This window comes from Rattus norvegicus, chromosome 10 (genome assembly GCF_036323735.1).
Source record: "Rattus norvegicus strain BN/NHsdMcwi chromosome 10, GRCr8, whole genome shotgun sequence".
In the NCBI taxonomy this organism is placed as follows: domain Eukaryota; kingdom Metazoa; phylum Chordata; class Mammalia; order Rodentia; family Muridae; genus Rattus; species Rattus norvegicus.
The window spans coordinates 71176907-71196150 of NC_086028.1; the positions used below are offsets into that span (position 1 = coordinate 71176907).

A 19244-nucleotide genomic window follows, 5' to 3' on the forward strand; every position below is an offset into this window, starting at 1 on the left:
TCTGTTGACATGTTTTCTTACTGCTGAGGCTTCCGACACCTTCTCCCTGGCCCCCCCTCCCGTCCAGAGCTTGGCCTGAGCTGTCAAAACCCCGCCCCCGGAGACCCACAATTGGTCCAAAAAGCGTAAAATCAGCAATCAAGGGGGGCCTGGCTCGTTAGCGCAGGGGATCCGAACAGGGCAGGACATGTGAGATAGTCACAGTTTTCCAGAGATCAGGACAAGATCTAACCAGTCGCGCGTGGTCCCCGGCGCCGGAGTCGGCCAGCCCAGCCCAGCCCCGCGCAGAGCCCCCTCCGCCCCCGCGTCCAGAGCCCCGCGCCCCTTGAGGTGCGCGGGACGGGGAGCCGGGAGAAGCCGCTGCCGCGCCCGCCGCCCGGGCCGTCTGTCCTCCGCGCGCGCCGCCGCCCGGGCCGGGGGTCCGAGGCGCGCGCCCCCGGCCCCGGCCCCGGCTCCCGGGTGCCTGGGCCGGATGTCCCGATGAGAGAGCCGGCGCTGGCAGCCAGCGCCATGGCTTACCATCCGTTCCACGCGCCACGGCCCGCCGACTTCCCCATGTCCGCCTTCCTGGCGGCAGCGCAGCCCTCCTTCTTCCCGGCGCTAGCGCTGCCGCCCGGCGCGCTGGCCAAGCCTCTGCCCGACCCGGGCCTGGCGGGGGCGGCGGCCGCGGCTGCAGCGGCGGCGGCGGCAGCCGAGGCGGGGCTGCACGTCTCGGCACTCGGCCCGCACCCGCCCGCCGCGCATCTGCGCTCGCTCAAGAGCCTGGAACCCGAGGACGAGGTGGAGGACGACCCCAAGGTGACGCTGGAGGCCAAGGAGCTGTGGGACCAGTTCCACAAGCTGGGCACCGAGATGGTCATCACCAAGTCCGGGAGGTAGGGTGGCCGGGAGACCGGCGGGCGGGAGGGCTCGGGGATCGGACAGCACCCACCAGCACTGGGCCGATGCACTCTAGGCTCTCCACGCTCCGGCCCTGGCGCCACGCTCTTCTCCACAGACAAGCAAACTGACTTTTTTTTTTTCGTTTGACTCCGGAGCGAATTAAAAAAGAAAAAGAAAAGCAAACACCTCTCGATTGAAATAAAACGAAAACACTCTCCTAAAGAATATTCCTAACCTTTCTGAGTCTCAAAGCCTCTGTGGCTCGACTCTGGAGGGGCTCCTCCGCCCCTTGCGGTCTCGCTTTTCTGTATCCCGGTCGGTCTCCGAGTTCCTAAGAGAAGGAACCTTACCCGGATTCTCCACCGATCACCGGAGTCCATAATGTGACTAGCATCCCGACTCCTGCTAGCTCCAGACCGACCACTTGATTCTGGCAGAGAGTTGTTGAGCCCACAGCTAGGCCTTGGAGAGAATCTTGCTTGTCCTTGGAGCTTGGAGCTCTGGACCAGTCACCTCTTGAGGCCTTAAAGCCAGGAGAAAAACACAATCCCCAATCCTCCCAGCACTGAAAGTCCAGGCCTCGGGTTCACCCTGTTCCCCCGAAATTCTAGGCTAAGGTTCCCTGATTAAGGTTCTAAATCGTTTCCCCAGACAAAGACCTTGCTAGTTTATTTCTTTGAGCCTGTCCCAATAGTTTATTTCCTCTCTACGAATCTCTGGGCCATTCAGAAAAACCCAGGGTATCTCTAAAGGGCCTAGTTTCCTTTCCTGGGCATCAACCCTCATCTCGGATCAGAGTGGAGGAAAGGTTCCCAGATCTGAGTGCAAAACTAATCCAAGACTTTACAAAACAGGGTCTGGCCGGCAGAAAGGAGATGTTTCGGGAGTAACAAACACAGGTCGGGTCTTCCTGGTAGCACTAGGAGCACAGCACAAGTAGAGGACATAGATGGGGAACATAGATGGGGAGACTTCAGGCAGGGTGTCACACCACGGGGAAGGCAAAGGGGCCAAGAAGACCCGGGTCCCAATGGCATATCCCCCTTCCCTCCCTCCGAGGCGGATGTTCCCCCCCTTCAAGGTGCGAGTCAGCGGCCTGGACAAGAAGGCCAAGTACATCCTGCTGATGGACATTGTGGCTGCCGATGACTGCCGATATAAGTTTCACAACTCGAGATGGATGGTGGCAGGCAAAGCCGACCCCGAGATGCCTAAACGCATGTACATCCACCCGGACAGTCCGGCCACGGGGGAGCAGTGGATGGCCAAGCCCGTGGCCTTCCACAAACTGAAGCTAACCAACAACATTTCTGACAAGCATGGCTTCGTGAGTGTGGGCAGGTTGGGAAGACAGTGAGAACCCGGGTGCAGTTGAGTGGGTAGAAGGAGGCTAGAGGATTTCAGGAGGGAATCATCGGTTGAACCCCTGGAGCGGCCCTGTCTGAGTCACTGCTCTGTGGCCCAGGTAAGCTGGGCCTAGGCTTCCAGAGTCCTGTTCTGCAAGCCTGAGGAAAAGTATGTAGACAGTTTGTGGAAAGCTCCAGGCTGCTCTCAACCTCAGTTAATTTCTGACAGAATTTTGAGAGCCCCTCCTAGAGTCAAGAGGCAAGTGTTAATGGGTCAAGCTGCCCTGGGTCCTGTGGAGGTCACCCTGCTGAGGATGTGTAGACCCAGGGTTTGGACAACCTGCCATGGCTTCCTCCTGTAGCTAACCTTTACTACCATTAGGAAATCCAGAAATTAAATCTGCCCTCATCCAGCCTTCGGGAGATCTTCCCTCCATTAAGGCGGATGCCCAGGCATGGAAAATAAGGAGGGACTCCCCATTTCTGACTGAGCCAAGGTCCTAGCAAGTGCTAGGGAGTTCCTTGGGCAAAGAGAATCTCCTAGTGCATTATAGCTAGCCCTTAAGCACCCCTACACACACACACACACACACACACACACACACACACACACACACCACAATACACACACAATACACACCACACACACACACACACACACACACACACACACACACACACACACTTTCTTTCCTTAGTATCTCAGGACCCAGTAATGCCAGGGAAAAGTGAGGTCAACGAATGGGGATGGATTTTATTTGTTTGTTTCTGTTTTGTTTCATTTCTTTTTCCAACTGGGAGTTGTAAGAGAAAGAAAGAGTAGCTGTGAAAAGGGGGGGGGGGAGCATGAGAAAATATAAAATGAAGTGCAGGTGAACAAATGAACAAAAAAAAAAACAAGAGAGAGAGAGAGAGAGAGAGAGAGAGAGAGAGAGAGAGAGAGAGAGAGATCAGTCCAATAGCAGAAAGCTTTAGGCCTAGGGCAGGGAACTGCAGGCTGAACCTCTTGCTCCTCACAGACCATCCTGAACTCCATGCACAAGTACCAGCCGCGCTTCCACATCGTGCGAGCCAACGACATCTTGAAGCTCCCATACAGTACCTTTCGCACCTATGTCTTCCCAGAGACTGACTTCATCGCTGTCACTGCCTACCAGAATGACAAGGTGTGCTGGGGGTAGGGGGGAGTGGACTTGGCCCCTGCATCCATCTACATCCCCCCCCCAATATTTACAGTCTCCAACCCTCCCTTCAAACCCACCTGGTAGCAGCAGCATCGCAGAGAGCTTCAAGTACTCACCGCCCACTCAGATTCAGAAGAGCAGCACCCACATAAATCCCCCGGGCTCCCCCTCATACCCACACAGACACACTCCCCTGAGGCACTCAAACAGCTGGGCCGGAGTTGGAGTGGAGATGTTTACTTAGCAATTAGTAGAGACTCAGGCTCCCGCTGACATTTTTACATTTTATTCCTTCATTTCTTGGCTCAGGACTGGGAATCTAAATGAAAAGAGGGCGCCTGGGGCAATCTGCCCAAGCTCTACAGATGCTAGGAACTCAGGGTCCAATTTTTACTCTCCAAGGGAGCCAAAGAGTGGGACAGGTGGCACAGCCCCTGGCGAGCTCCTCTAAGCCACTTGTCTGAGTCCATCCAGGCCCTAGGTCCTTTGGGAGAGGCTGGGAGAATTCTCCTTAGCTGAAATGGCCCTCATAGATCGCCTTGGATTAAATGAGAAGGTCCCAGTGTCTTTGGTTGTGTCTTTATAAACTAGGTGTCTGCCTGGCCAGGTACATTGTATAGAGTGTCTTAGCTCTGTGTGGAAACAAGTGAATTCGTTAGATTCTATATGCGCTCGTTTGTTTATTTTTATTCTTTTGTGAACTTGCCCTTATGGGCCTGTGAGTGCGATGACTTGACTTTGTCTGGACCTGCGGACTTGGGTGTGCGGGCACTGTGTTTTTCTATGCTCAGGTGCCGAATAGCTTAACCTGTGTGACTACGTGAGCCTGTTTGCTTGCTTGGGCCTGTGTGTGCGTGTCGAGGGATTATTTCTTGAATAAGACTGTTGGAGATGCAGAGATCCCGTCATTTTCCTAGATGCTTGTCTGCCGGCCTCACCTCTCTGCGTACTACCCCAGGCCGGTGGCACAACCCCACCCCCAAACCCCGCTCTCTACTGTGTAGTACCAGTAGCCGCTGACCTCGGGGTGCCCCCGGCCAGCCTAGAAGAGCCAGGTCTTGACTTAGTACCGCTTCCTCGGTCCTGCAGATTACACAACTGAAGATCGACAACAACCCTTTTGCCAAGGGCTTCCGGGACACCGGGAACGGCCGTCGGGAGAAAAGGTGAGAGACCTGCCGATGGCCTGTTGCACGTACCCCGGGTCGCAGAAAACAGGGAGGATACAATGGCGGCTGACCGCTCCCTCTGCTCGCCCCCAGGAAGCAGCTAACGCTGCCCACTCTCCGTTTGTATGAGGAGCACTGTAAACCGGAGCGTGACGGCGCTGAATCCGATGCCTCGTCCTGCGACCCTCCGCCTGCGCGCGAACCACCGCCCTCCCCCAGCGCAGCGCCCAGCCCTCTACGCCTGCACCGGGCCCGAGGTGAGCGGCATAGTTGATCCGAGTCTGGAGGGAAAGACCAAGAAATGTCCCCTTAGTTGTCCCTTAAAGTCGGTCTTTTGCTCAGTGATCGGCTAATCTTAAAGGCCTGAATAAAAATTACCGGAATGTGGCTAGAACTTCCAATTTGGTACTCTCATATAAGGACTGTCCCTGGCAACCAGGACATTTGGTAGAATTTGGAGCTGGACCTTTTCTAGGATGTGTGGTTGGAAGTAAGCTATCTCCTCCGGGGCTCGTTTTCTTCCAGTGTTAGAATGGGTCTTGATTTATGTGACCTGCAGCTGCCCCTAGAAGCTCTCCCAACTTGACCTTCCCAACAGCTGGTCTGTCTAAAGTGTCGGTGACCAGGTCCAGGTTCCGGGGAACTGGGCGCCACGTCGGTCTCCGGCTGCGTCGGGGTAACCCGTGCTCCCTCCCTCCCCGTAGCCGAGGAGAAGCCGTGCGCAGCCGACAGCGACCCTGAGCCGGAGCGGTCGGGCGAGGAGCGCGCCGCAGCGCCCCTGGGCCGCAGCTCTTCGCGGGACGCCAGCCCCGCTCGCCTGACCGAACCCGAACGCTCCCGGGAGCGGCGCAGCCCGGAGAGGGGCAGCAAGGAACCGACGGAGGGCGGTGGGGACGGCCCATTTAGTCTGCGGAGCCTGGAGAAGGAGCGCGCGGAGGCCCGGAGGAAGGATGAGGGGCGCAAGGACGTGGGCGAAGGCAAGGAGCCCAGCCTGGCGCCTCTGGTGGTGCAGACAGACAGTGCGTCCCCCCTGGGTGCGGGCCATCTGCCCGGCTTGGCCTTCTCCAGCCACCTGCACGGGCAGCAGTTCTTTGGGCCGTTGGGAGCTGGCCAGCCCCTCTTCCTGCACCCAGGACAATTTGCCATGGGCCCCGGAGCCTTCTCCGCCATGGGCATGGGTCATCTGCTAGCCTCGGTGGCAGGCGGCGGTGGCAATAGCGGGGGCGCTGCGCCCGGAACCGCGGCGGGGCTGGACGCAGGCGGGCTGGGTCCCGCAGCCAGCGCAGCAAGCACCGCGACTCCCTTCCCGTTCCACCTCTCCCAGCACATGCTGGCATCTCAGGTAAGGCCTGTGATCTGCAGGCAGCCGGAGGGTGGCACAGCAGCTTGTTGGTGGCTGAGGTGGGCAGAGAACTTGAGAGATGCTATAGGTACTCAGATCCTCCGAGAAACCAAAAGCTATCTACAGGAAAGCCATTTAAGTCCTAAAAGATTAAAACCGACCATGAGCTAACCAGGACATTGCTTCTGAACCCTATGTGACCTTAGGAATGTCCCTGGTCCTCTCTGGACCTGTTTGCCCCTCTATAACCCCAGCGAGGAGTGAGAGAACACAGTTCAAAATTCTTCTGAATGATCAACTAGGGTGCTCCTGGGTTTTATGGGGTCCACTTTTCTGGCCCTAGGAAATGTTTGAGAAAGAAAATCTTTACCTCATGATTGGCTCTGAAAAATTGTAGGCTGGACGAACGAAGGAGGGAATTTTGCGTTATTTTCTAGACAGTTGACTCCCCAAATGACTCACCTCCAGATATTCCTGGCCCCTTTAAGGTCTTCTAGTAAGTCGCCAGTCCTGACAAGTGACAAGACTGGTCTTTGCCCTACTCTTGAGTCCCTAACTCTCCTGTCGCATCCAGGGAAGGGGGCTTAGCTCCCCCACAACCTCCTACTGAAATTCTAAATTCCCAGGGGAGAGTTTATGAAAATGTGGCCAGAGGCGTAATACGGAGATCGGATGCGCAGAGCAAGCTCTTTAGTTACTTGGGTGGAATATTCCCTGCGGAAAGATTTGGAATCCCTTCATTCGGTTTCTTCCCTCTGAGGTTTCTGGCAAATTGAACCCTTGAGATCATATCTCCAGGGAAGGAAAACAGGAGGTTAGATTTTTGAGAAAATGGCTTTGGTTCAGAAGTGAATATGTGTAAGGGGGGTGGGTTCTGAAATGAATTTGTCTGTAATACCCGAATCCCTGTGACTCCAGACTGGAGGGTTGAGCTGCACCCCTGGCTTTCTGTGGATGAATGCCTCTTTCCTCAACAAGCCCTAATCATTACAGGGGACTGACCGTGGGGAAGCCTGGGGCTTCTGGCTATGGCCTGGTCAGTAGGTGCAAATCCAGGGAAAGAGTACCCCAGAGCTCATGAGAAGTCAGTTGTTATAATTGTTAGGTGGTAAAGCCATAGTTGTATGTCAGGTAAAGCAGAATTTTGAGAAGTTCCCTCCCCCTCCTCCCAACCTGAGGTGCTAGATCTGAAGTGCACAAGCAAGCCCTTCTATTCCTACAGACTAAGCTGCTTCTTGGTCTCCCCACCCCGTTTGAACAGGGACTTGGGCTTTCTCTGTCCCTGGCACTGTCAGAGCCCCCCCCCCCCCCGCCTCATCACCCACTCCAGAGGCACACACTCCAGGACATAAGCCATTATCTCAAAAGGTCAGACAATCTCAAATCGGGGCCTCATGAACTGAGTGCCCTGTGTCCAAGGTTTCCTGCTCTGCTATCCACCGGCAAAGCCTGCATTCCGTCCTCAGCTGCCACAGAAGCGCTGCCAGTTCTTTGTCAAATGTTCAGGCCAGTTTATGAACTGGTTGTCACTTGTGTCCTGATCCGGGCTGAGACAGGAGACCCCTGGACAGGCAAACAGGCTCGAGACTTGGTCATCCTGCTTCCTAAGCCTGTGTTCCCACTGCAGTGTGGGACCTGCAGACAGAAGGCATGGAGGAACTGCTGTCCTACAGGAGCAGGACCTCATATGACAGTCCCAGTTGTCTTGCCACCTGGCCCCATGCCTGTCTTGGTTCTTCTCTCTAGGCCTTTGCCCATCCTAGTTCAGTCAGTTGATGCTAATTCTCTTACCCCTACAATACCAACAGCACAGAATAGGGAGACTCCAGGTCTTTGCTTCCCACCCTAGGTGATGGACACACTCACTGGGTTTGTCCCTGGCACACTGGTTCATCTCATGTGAGCCCGGGGTTTTATAGCTATGCGAATTCTGGTTTATAGCCTAAATGAGTAGGGCACAGGTTATCTAATTGTATCTAATTGTAGTATTCAGGCTACCACCTTTAAAGACGCTTCAGACAGATGTCTAACCCTTCTTGCCTTCTGTTTCTTCCAGGGAATCCCAATGCCCACTTTCGGAGGCCTCTTCCCCTACCCGTACACTTACATGGCAGCAGCGGCCGCCGCCGCCTCCGCTTTACCCGCCACCAGCGCTGCAGCTGCCGCCGCCGCCGCCGCTGGTTCTCTATCACGGAGCCCATTTCTGGGCAGTGCCCGGCCCCGCCTGCGCTTCAGCCCCTACCAGATCCCGGTCACCATCCCACCTAGCACTAGCCTCCTTACCACTGGGCTGGCGGCGGAGAGCTCCAAGGGTGGAAATAGCCGTGAGCCCAGTCCACTGCCTGAGCTGGCTCTCCGAAAAGTGGGGGGCCCATCCCGCGGGGCCCTATCGCCCAGCGGCTCAGCCAAAGAGGCGGCCAGTGAACTGCAGAGCATCCAGAGACTGGTGAGTGGACTAGAGAGCCAGCGAGCCCTCTCCCCCGGCCGGGAGTCTCCCAAGTGAGGGACCGCTTGGCTGCTGCGCTGCCACACGAGCCTGTCGGGCTGGGCTCTCTGCCTCGGCTGTTTGGGACGTGTACAGCACAGAATGGGTATTTATTTAAATAAAGAAGCAAAAGCAGGCTTCAGCGGTCAGAATAGACCCTCGCGTGGCAGGTCGGGGGTCTGGGCCGCTACCCTGGGGTCTTAGCGAGGAAATCAGTCTACCCGGAACACAGTCACTCTGGAGCCCCTGGATGTGATGCGGATTTCTGTTCGAGAGTCAACTCCCAGGGCACCTCCTTCTTTCAACACTATGGGGGTGGCCTCTTTCCGGCGGTCCCTTTGGAAGCCAAAAGGTGCATAGGGTAGAGGTGTTCACTTCGGAAAGCATCCCAGGATCCTGGCCTTAGGCCTGAATGTCGTGCGAAACTGGTGTGGACGATGCTGGAGGCAGGGAAGCCTGAACTCAGCGTAGACTTGAGCTAAGAGGAGTCCTGTCCGGTTGGTCTTCCCACCTCTATCCCACAAAAGACAGGCGCCATTCCTACTTCCACTTCTGGGTCAGCGGAGGAAGTTGCACTTCTGCTTTGAGTCCCCAGGGGGCAAAAGATATTTATGAAATAAATGGTAATTTGTGTAAATAAGTTTTAAGGTTCCCAGAAGATACAAATTCGTATTAATTTATTCGAAGGTGTACATTGCTGTGTACATATATTTAGAGATTAACTCATAGCATTTAATTTTTTTTTCATTTTACATGAGCATCTATATTGTACAGGGTCCCGGGATCCTTGGCTGCTGGGGTAGGGGGAGGCACCGAACCCCAGGGAAGGCCCACCCCGCGGGCCCCTCAGCCTCTGCGCCCCGGTTTTGCCCGCCCAGCCCACGGGCCCCACCTCAGGTTTTCACTTTTTGCTCCAGAGGGAGAACGAAGCGAGAAAATAATAAAAACGCTACCATGCGAAGTGACCCGCACTGTGCGCTCTGTGGGTCGCGCGGGGCTGGGGCTCTGTGGGCGCTGAAGAAGGAACTGAGGCGGGGACATGGGCGCCCCTATCTGGCCCGCAGCTGCACCTCGGCGACCGCGGCTTCACAGCCGGGCCGCGTGCAGAGCCGCGAGCCCCCGAGGCGCCGGCGTCGGCGCCTGGCTCAGGCCGGGCCTGGAGGCGCCGCTCCGTCCCGCAGCCCCCGACACCCAGGCCCGTGACCCTGGCTCCCTCTGCTGGCCACTCTGTGTGACCGCAGCTCCTGCCACTCCAAGGCACCTAGTCGCGGGAGTCACGCAAAGCGAAGCAGAGTGGCCTGGTCTCCCGACTCCCTTTCTAGGACACTGTGGACCCGCTCATCACCCCACTTTCAAACTTCCTGGGTACATGATCTGGGAAACTGGTCCCTGCCCTTTTCACTTTCTCTCTCTCTCTGTGTGTGTGTGTGTGTGTGTGTGTGTGTGTGTGTGTGTGTGTGTGTTGGGGAGGAGATAGTGGCCATCTTTCTTCAATATCACGGACTCCAGAATAATGTCCCATCACTTTGCCTTCTGGAATCATTCGGTGTTTGAGCTGCTGGGAAAGTCTGACTTTAAAAACCCCTCAGAGCTCATTTATCTCCTGGAGTGAGAGTGTGGGTCATTCCCCTCCTTGCCTCAACTTGCTGGCGACTTTCAAAGGAGTCCTACCGTGTCCCACTGGTCCCACTGGGCTGGTGCTTCCCTAAGACCCCCTTCTGTTAAGGAGAGCTAGGTTCTCCCATCCACTTCGCTCCAGAAGGCCATGGTGATAACCTCATCCTTCTGGCAGGTGCCTCAGTGCTCAACCAAGGCGGTCAGTAAAGGGGGAGCTGACTACTTCAACATGTCCCTGGGTTTGTGGTCGTTGAGCGCCCACCCCGTCTTCATCCCTTTACATTTAGGAGGTTTTGACATCCAACCCCAAAATGTTGCTTGTTAGGCACTGTGTACCTCTGCGGGTGTATGGCTTCCCACTCGTGCAGGGACATCGGGGATAGTGATTTGAAGAGGAGGGTGAAGATGTAGGTAGAATTGAAAGTTTCAGGAACTCCAAATGCTCAGGTCACCTTCCTGGGCTGACACACTGCAAGCAAAACACTTTGTCCATCTTTACCTGGGAGAGGGCTGCCTCGAGTTTCCCTGGGCTGAGGAGAAGAGAGTGTGGAGTGTGTGTGCCTGTGTGTGGTGTGGTGTGGTGTGGTGCGCGTGTGTGTGCGTGTGCGTGCGTGTGTGTGCGTGCGTGCGTGCGTGCGTGTGTGTGTGTGTGTGTGTGTGTGTGTGTGTGTGTGTGTAGACGATCTCACCCTAACCCTAGATGAGCTACTCTGCTCAGCTTGGACTGACTGCGGCAATGTGGTCCATGAGCCAAGCAGGAACAAGGAAAGTCCCTCCCTACTTCGCAATCTCTCCCAATCTCTGCGTTTATTCGAAGTCGCTTTTGGTTGAAAGGGCCGGTAAAATTCACAGAGCAAGGTGTGCCCTGGCTTCTTGCGGCCTCTCCTCTCGCTTTCTACCTGGAAAGAATGCTGGCTGTTTGGCTGTGGGATCCCCCTCGGCATGCGGACACCAGGGGGCAGCACATGCGGTGGTGGGCAAAGCCGCAGCAGCTCCGGCGGGGTGCTATTGCAGATCTGCAGCGCAATTTGGAGAATCCTCCCAGCCTCTTGCTTTCGGCCTTACACACACCCCTCCCGGGGTTGCCACCCCAGTGCTCCGCTGGGCCCCAGCTGCAAGGCCAAGTGCAGATTGGGGGGAGATCCTGCGGCCGATGGGCTGGGCCTTGTCCCAGACAAAGGTCTGGCCACTCCCAGGCCCAATTAAGCCACCAGCCTTCCCAGCCTTCCAGCCTTCATTGTCTCTGGGGTCGCCAATTAGCTCAGGCGCCCGCGTACCCGCTGCTCCGGTGCCCCACGGCCTTAACCCTTCGAAGGACCTGCCACCAGGGCACCTTGGATAACAAATCCGGCAGCAGAGGGACATGTGTGAGCTATGAGTGTCGAGGGGCCGTTGAGGCATGTTAAGTGGGTGACCAAGCGTGTCGCCAAGAGTCTCTATGGGGAGTGTGGGGTCTGAGAAAATTGTGTGCGCTGGTTTAGGACTGGGTGTGATTCACCGGAGAACTCGAAGATTCAGAATTTGGGGGCACGGTGAGACCCCTAGCGACTCAACTGAATGGATCCCGAGGTGTTGGACACTGCATTTCCCAGGCGGTTAATTCGAGGCTTCCGAACCCTCAAGCCATTTCTTCCCTCCAAACTTCCCGGCTGCAGCGGAGGGCTTCTGAGCCTCGGAAGTAGGCCCTGCCTTCCCGGAGGGCGTGGAACCGGGCTCAGCCTTCCCAGTGGGCTGCGGATTCACGGGCGTGGGGAGGAGCAAGCCGCGCGGGCTTCTCCGGGACTGCGGTCTCCGACTCCGAGGCTCAGGCCCCGCCCCTCCTGGGCTCAGGCCCCGCCTCTCCAGAAGAAGGCAGCCGGGGAGGGACTGGTTTGGGAGAAATTGGAGTTGCAACTCTGAGCCCTTCTTCCCACGTTGGGAACGACTCTAAAGCCAAATTTGCTTTCTTCTTCCATCCTCCCATCCTCCCTCCGCCTCTCCGCCCTTGACCGCGAAGTTTGGAACACTGTCCCGGTAGGCTAAGTCCAGCCAAGGGTGAAGAGTCTCGGCTGTAAGCCTTAGGCGTCAGTGGCGAGAGCAACCCCGAGCATTGGAAGGGGCTGGGCGCTCCGGGTGACCTCAGAGCATTGCGCTGCGTCCTCCGGAAAGCAGGCAGGTTGCCCCACAGGGGAAGTGTTGGTGCCTGGAAACTGTTTTTCCCTCCGAGTTTCTTTTGGGCCCCCTTGGGGCGAGTGTCTGTCTATCGGGTTTGTTGGGGCCAAAGACCTCGAACTAACGCCCCTTTGCCTTGGCTGTTCCGGATCCCAGAGCCTTCCCAGGTCCCAGGCCGCAGAAACTTCCCCACATGTCCACGAGATGGCGCTCCAGGCCAGGGGCCGGTCTGCAGCCGGTCAGCACGCCCTGCCAGAGCTTGAGGTGCACTGAATCCAGGGAAATGGGCACCGGGAGGAGCCTTAGACCCATTGTAGGTCCAGGCCCAGAGACTTGAGAGGGGCTACCGACTTTGGGCACCGATTAGAGAGCTCAAAGCTTGATGCGGGGTCTTCTCGGAGCTGCCCTGCAGTGCCAGCGCCCAGAAGCAATGACCTTCTATGTGCCTGGCTGGGCTCGGATCCTTCTTGAGACAGGGAAGGTGCCTCTGTCCTTCCTGGCCTCTCTGAAACAGTCAGGGCTGGGATCTATGGGCACTGGAAAACATGCCTCTGGCCCTTTTGGTGTAAGGCTCCACTGGACCATGCAAGCTTGGGTGTAAGGGTTGGTTAAGACATTCCTCAGCTCCTACCGCCACCTCCTCAGCCTCACCCAGCTCCTCAAGGTCACACAAGAGACTGTTCCATATACACCAGGGACCGGTGTACTTGAGGACCAAGGGTATAATCTTTCAAGACCACCAAAGGTCCTGGAGGGGCTTTGGGTCTCCAGTTGTTCCCTCTAAAGGAGGTGCTGAATAAGAACGGCGTAGGGGGTGAGCAACCAGAAGTTGAGTCCGGTTTCAGCTGGATACTCCACACGGGTAAAGAGGGGAGGCCTGGTAGCTAAGAAATGGCACATTCAGGGCTGGAGAGATGGCTCAGCGGTTAAGAGCACTGACTGATCCTCCAGAGGTCCTGCAACCACATGGTGGCTCACAACCATCTGTAATGAGATCTGATGCCCTCTTCTGGTGTGTCTGAAAAAAGAAATGGCACACTCAGAGTGGGGGAGATTCTTGGAAGCTAAGTACCAGAGGTTCCAGCAGCTCGACATCCAGGCAGAATAAGTCTACACACACTTTTTTAAGAGCACAAGGACAGAAGCTCACCCAGCTCCCATCAGTCTTGCACCTCTTCCATAACTTGCTGCCTAACCCCAGCCAGAGTGTCAGCATCGTTCCCCTTCAGGGTATATCAGAGAGGATGAACCCCTTGGTAATGTAGTCATTTGATGACCATCTATTGCAAAGTAGATACTGAGCAGGAAAACTGAACGCGAGATAAGTGCAAGGCCAAACTTGGCTTCTAGCTTTGAGACTCTAAACAATTCGACTTTCTTTTCTGGGCTCCAGAAGAAATTCTAGTTGGCAAAGTAAATGGTGTGGACTAGAACCAAAATGATATGTGAGAGATTAGTTGAAGCACCCCTGTCCCCAACCTTAACCACTCCTGACAAGGACCTAACCCCTGAGGAACCTGGGCCTGAGAGACAGGCAGAGCCACTCACAGACCTTGGGAACTTTGACTGTTGCTAAGATTCTTGGAGTGGGGTCAGGACTGGTGGCCTGGATGAATTCCCAATTAGGAAATAACATTCCAGGTTCTGAAACCCTCAGGGAACCAGCTGGCTCCAGCTGCCTCCAGTCCCCATGGGATGTGGCTGTCACAGTTCAATCTTCCCACCACGCTGTGTTGGGAGGGGGCACATCCTATGTGTTGTGAGGTGACTTTGGCCCTCCAGCACCATGGGGTCGCTGACAGACTGGGTGCAGGTTCTCCCAAAAGAGAGAAAGCGGTACCCGTGGAAGGCCTTCTGGGGCCCTTCTTAAAGGGTACCCTCTAGATCTGGGCTACTTACATGGGCTCAGTCCTTCCCTGAACTGAAGCCTTCATGGTATTCAAAGTACTTTCTCATGAGGGCTGGCTCTCAGTGAAGGTCAAGTCAGGGGCAGTGAAGTGATCATGAACCATGGAGGATGACATTGGGGTTCAGAGAAATGAAGGGCTTCAGGCTATCCAGTAAATAAAGGATAAGGCTCTTTCACAATCCAGTGGGCAGGGCCCTTGGCAGCAGTAGCTAATGAGGTGATGGTGGGTATAAGTCAGGCTCCCTGCTGGGAAAGGACAAAAGGGCTGGGTGCATGACCTCTGCCACCAGCCGGATGCTGAGCCTTGGGGTCCTGGCCAGAATCTGGCTGTAGGAGAAGTGGCCCGAATTAAAGACAAGCCCAGGAGACCAAGATGGGTGCTGGCTTCACATCCGTCTAGTGGGGGAAACGTAGGCATGGCCCATCTTCACTCTTGTTTTTATTTCTTGCAGAGAACAGGATGTCCTCTGGCTCTATGGCCACTGCTCCTCAGCTTGACAAGGGGAGCTGTGGACCACCCACTCCATGCCAAACACATTTCTTTCTCATTCTTGCAATGGGAACTTCCGTCTCAGAGAGAAAAAAACAAGGCTTAGACCTGTTCCGGATCAAGAGAGGTCACAGAATCTTCCCAAGCCAGTGCTCCTTCCCAGAGCCCTGAGGATTCCTGCTCTATGGTCTCTGGGCATTAGAGTCCCCAGGTCATGATGGCATGTCATAGGGTAATTTTTATTTAGTCCCAGAGCACATGCTTAATCCTTTCTTCTTGTCCCCACCCAGGACGTTCCTCTCTTCTCAGAGCAGCTGTCTCTGCTCTTAGGCTCTCCTAGTTCACCCATAAGATTTCTGGTCACATCACTGATATCCTGCCCAGCAGACGCCTCTTAGGTCTGAGCAAGTCATCCTTCACCCCCTCCACCACATCTCCACCGCCCTCATCCAGGCTCATGGAGAGACTACACACACACCAATAGCCTCAGATCTGCATTTGTATAGGTGCCCTTCCCACTGGACCACAGGCTAACACAGTCCTGCAAACGCAGACACTTGTTTACACACACCTACACTTAGGTGTGGGGGGAGCAGAGGCAGGAGAATAAAGAGTCTGAGGTTGGCTGAGTGCGATGCCTCATACCAGTCATCACAGCATTTAGGAGGCTGAGGCAGGGGTATTGCCAATAGATGAAAGCAGGCCTGGATTATACAGATTCCCTCTTCCAACACCAACACCAACACACACACATGCACACACGCACGCACACATGCACACACACACACACACACACACAGAGAGAGAGAGAGAGAGAGAGAGAGAGAGAGAGACAGAGACAGAGACAGAGACAGAGAGACAGAGAGAGAGCACACTGGGCTACCCTACACAATTTAATGAGATCCTGTCTTAAAGACAAACAGGTGGGCTCTCCCCTGCCCCTGCCTGGGGCTCAATCTTTTCCTACCAGACCCCATGCACTGCCATGTCTCCTCTGGGGAGGACATATATTTCATCAAATCTCTGTGACCTACAAGATCATTGACTCCCTTAAGGCAGAGTTGGTGTCTCTTTCGCTCATTGCTGGGACACCAGACCAAACACTGCTCAAACAAATAAGAGGGGTACAGAAAGCATTTGAACAGGAAATGAATGAGTAAATGAACCAATGAATGAATTTTACCATCTGAAGGCGAGGCCTGCAGGAGAATCCCTCCAGGACTCTAGCCCTGGACCAAAGGTCGTCTTCCAAGCCCACTTGGAGTCGGTTGTAGAGAACTCCTGAGAGCCTCCAGCTTCAGTCCTAGCCAGTCAAGGCCTTCTCAGAACCCAGGCTCAGGTTGGGAGACTGAGGCACATGTGTGTGTGCGCGCATGTGTGACTTTGTGTGCCCCTCCTCCCATTTTCCCAGAGGACTTTTTTCTGCTATAGAAGGTTCCAGGCCATCTACATACACTACTAGCCTTCCAACCAGGCTCTCCAGCAGGGCTGATAATTCTCTGTCCCCTGGGAGTTTGGTACCCTGTGTATTTTGGAGAAAAAACCTTGCTCCTCTCAGTCCAGGTCATGCTACCTTTGGGAAGCCTCCTAGCTATCTGCTGGTAAGTCTTTCCTACATATCCTGAGATGAGGTAGCTCCCCTCCTGGAAACCCTTCAAAGACTATAGAATTTTTAGGGTGGTCCAGGTCCTTTAGCCTAGCAATGGGGCCTTTTGGGGCCTGCGTACTCCCAGAACCCTATTCAGTCCCTGCTGTAGTCTATTCTTGGGGGCCTCGCCTCAGGGCCTTCTGCAAAGTGCCTTCCTTCAAAACTGGGCCCACTGGTTCCTCCAGGATTCTTCTTTGTTCTGAGTTGAGTACCTAGCACAGTGTTTTGCAGCTAGCAGACATTGATTGCATCATTTTGCCATCCCCAATTGCTTCAGCAGAGACCACAGTACCTAACTGGAGGGGCTGTTAGAGGATTAGGTGATTCTGTGTATTATGCCTGGGATGCACTGCCTCTCCTGAAGGGCAAGCCTGAGTGGAAGCCTGGGGGACAAAATCTAGGAGTTAATAAATCCCTCGACACCTCCTCAAAGGACGGTTGCGAATGTTAGTGCGTGTGCGACGCATAGCGGGACTCTTCTTTCTCCTGAACTCAGGCTCAGTTTGCCAGTGAGTGTAAATGACCTGCTTTGCATCGGTGTCTCCAGACGTTGAAAACAATGGCTCTTTCCGACCACTAGGTGGGGATCTAGGGTCGTTCAGACAGTCGCTATCCCTTCTGTCACAGGCAATACCCAAGGTTTCTTAGCCTACCTGGCAAGGTCTGGCCCTCTCTAGGTGCCTCTGCTCCAAATTCTGCTTAGCACTGTTGCCGGGCACAAACACTGCGGGACGTGACTAAGTGCCCGAACCGTGTGCAGCAGCCACTGAGGCCCTGGTTCAAATCCCAGCTACATGGTAGATCTCGATTTACTCCCCCACTCCCCTCCCCCTCTTTCTCCTCCCCCTTTCTTCTTTTTTTGGGATAGGCTCTCATTATGTAACTCTGGTTGTCCCAGAACTGCAGATCAAACTGACCTTGAACTCACAGAGATCCTCCTGTCTCTACCTCTAAAGGGATTAACACCGTGACTGGCTTGTGTCTTAACTGTCCTTGTCTGGGAATAGACCATATCTCCATAGTTTAAAGAGGGTAAAGGGAGAAGTCAGCTAGGGTGCAGATAGTGAAGCAACCACTTTGCTTCATCAGGAAGCTGAGTCCCTCTGCTGTGGAGAAGACAGCTATGTCTGAGAAACCTCTGTGCTTGCTGTTCCCTGCACAGTGTCCCATGGTGTACCCAGTCACTTTCACAGGGCAGCTCTTCCGGATTGGCTCAACCTCTTGGTGGCCTGTGTTCTTTCCCCTGCCCTACGCTCCCTGGGGACTCTTTGGAACCCTCCTACCCTTTCCTTCGCTGGGGTACACTGACCTATTCAGTAATCCTGTTCTCCAGGTCTTGCTGGTAAAGGGATCCCTTTTCTTCATTGGTAAATCCTCTTTCTAGATGCCGGGTTTCTGACTTCCATCAGTGCCTGTGGAGATCAGATTCTCATCTGAGTTCCTAACACCATTCTAGAAGCTCAAAAAGGCCTTTTCCCACTGCCAGGATAATGGTTCTCTGCTTCTGTCGTACCCTGAGCCAGTGCTGGGGTCTCTCCTTCTCCCCAGTCCAGGCATGGAAACCCCAGGTCCAGGGCAGGTTCTGTAAGGGTTGACTGAAGGGAAAAGTGACACAGGGAAGGGGAACGCGGCACCTGGGATTGGTCCTTCATGTCAGGTGTCCTGAATTCAGGCTCAGGCTCACTTACATCTAAGTGGAAGGATTCATGTACCTGCCTCACCCACAGGGAGCCCCTCCTCCATGGCTCCCTATTCCCTTGGTAACAGGCTGGCCATGGTAACAGGCTGCCTTCCACGATAGGCATTGATGCAGCTACGCCAAGAGCTGCAGCCTCACTTTCTCTCCCAGAGGCCCTTTTCCTTCCCTATGTTTTCCTTTTGCTTGTAAGAAGATTTTTGTTTTGTTTTTATTTTGTTTCGTTTGTTTTGTTTTGGCATGAACCTTCGGAGTTAGTCTGCGTGTACCACAAACATGCAGGAGCCTGAGGAGGCCAGAAGAGGGCACCAGATCCTCCAAAGCTGCTAGTGTTTGCCCATGGTTGTGAGCAGCCATGTAGGTGCTGGGAATTGAACCTAGGTCCTCTGCAAGAGCAACCAGCGCTCTTCACCACTGAGCTATCTCTCCAGCCCCTGACCTCTTGAGGAACCACTGAGCTTTTCCCACCCTGCACTTCCTGATCGTGCCAGGACTGCGTACTCCTGTTTGGTCCCCGATTTCTCTCTTGGGGGTGGCATCCTTGTCCATCACTTCAACTTCTTCACGCCTGCCCTGACTTCTAGCTTAGTGGTTAGTTTCCACCATGCTGTGCTCTCTCTTCGCTTGTTTGCACTCCTCCCCCACCTCAATACTAGCTTTATTTTGTCTACTAGTGCATCGTGGCTCATGAGACACAGCTTGGTACACAGTATGTGCTCAATAAATACTCACTGACCCAATTAAAGACACTTAGGCTGTTATGTGGGGCACATGAGGCAGGACATAGAAAGGAGCCACAGAAGGGCAATCAGAGGGTCGTTTAGGTCCCATTGCAGGGGTGTCTTCCTAGGGGTGTCATAAATGGGCCTGAAGAGGCTGGAGGTGTGGCTCTTTGCTTGCCTACCATGTATGAGGCTGTTGGTTTGGGCAAAGGATTTTTCAGGAGACAGAGAAGGGGCCCAAATGCACTTCAACTTTCCTCTTTCTGTCTAAGACTTGGCCTCCTTCAGATACCTGGCAGTGAGAGTTATGTGGCCAGAAGGGATGCTGGCCTTTTCCTTGCCATGAATAAGGACAAAATGTCTCAGCGATTGAGAAGATCCAGTGCATCATTTATACCCGAGGAGCATCTCAGCCATAGAACAGAAGAAAACAGACAGTTCACGGCCTTCCACAGTGCCTGGGAGGAGTGGCCTGCAGAGCGGGGAGTCCAGCCACGTGTGTCCCGGGCTCTGACCTTCATGCCTTCTCCTGTGCTTTCCTGCTTTTGTATCCCTCTCTCTGACCCCAGATGAGCCTCTTGGCACAGGGAGTCTGGCTGCAGA

General features: G+C 54.8%; 2 protein-coding genes across 2 annotated transcripts in view; one reads left to right on the forward strand and one right to left on the reverse strand.

Moving 5' to 3' along the window:
- The window catches only part of LOC134480843 (large ribosomal subunit protein eL21-like), a 1068210-nt gene that overhangs the window by 568738 nt on the left and 480228 nt on the right, over nt 1-19244 (reverse strand). The window lies entirely within an intron of this gene.
- On the forward strand, nt 176-9369 carry Tbx2 (T-box transcription factor 2). The gene is made up of 7 exons (NM_001401806.1): nt 176-875; nt 1942-2209; nt 3248-3394; nt 4502-4578; nt 4675-4838; nt 5286-5923; nt 7980-9369. Exons 1-7 carry the CDS (start codon nt 481-483, stop codon nt 8424-8426), a joined length of 2136 nt encoding a protein of 711 aa, NP_001388735.1. The 5' UTR covers nt 176-480; the 3' UTR covers nt 8427-9369.

What these genes read in the sequence shown, in the direction of transcription:
- Tbx2 (NM_001401806.1), top strand. Translation starts at nt 481, where the DNA reads ATGAGAGAGCCGGCGCTGGCAGCCAGCGCCATGGCTTACCATCCGTTC. An exon ending in AACGGCCGTCGGGAGAAAAG is followed by an intron (nt 4,579 to 4,674) that starts GTGAGAGACCTG and finishes GCTCGCCCCCAG; the next exon opens with GAAGCAGCTAACGCTGCCCA. An exon ending in AGCACATGCTGGCATCTCAG is followed by an intron (nt 5,924 to 7,979) that starts GTAAGGCCTGTG and finishes TGTTTCTTCCAG; the next exon opens with GGAATCCCAATGCCCACTTT.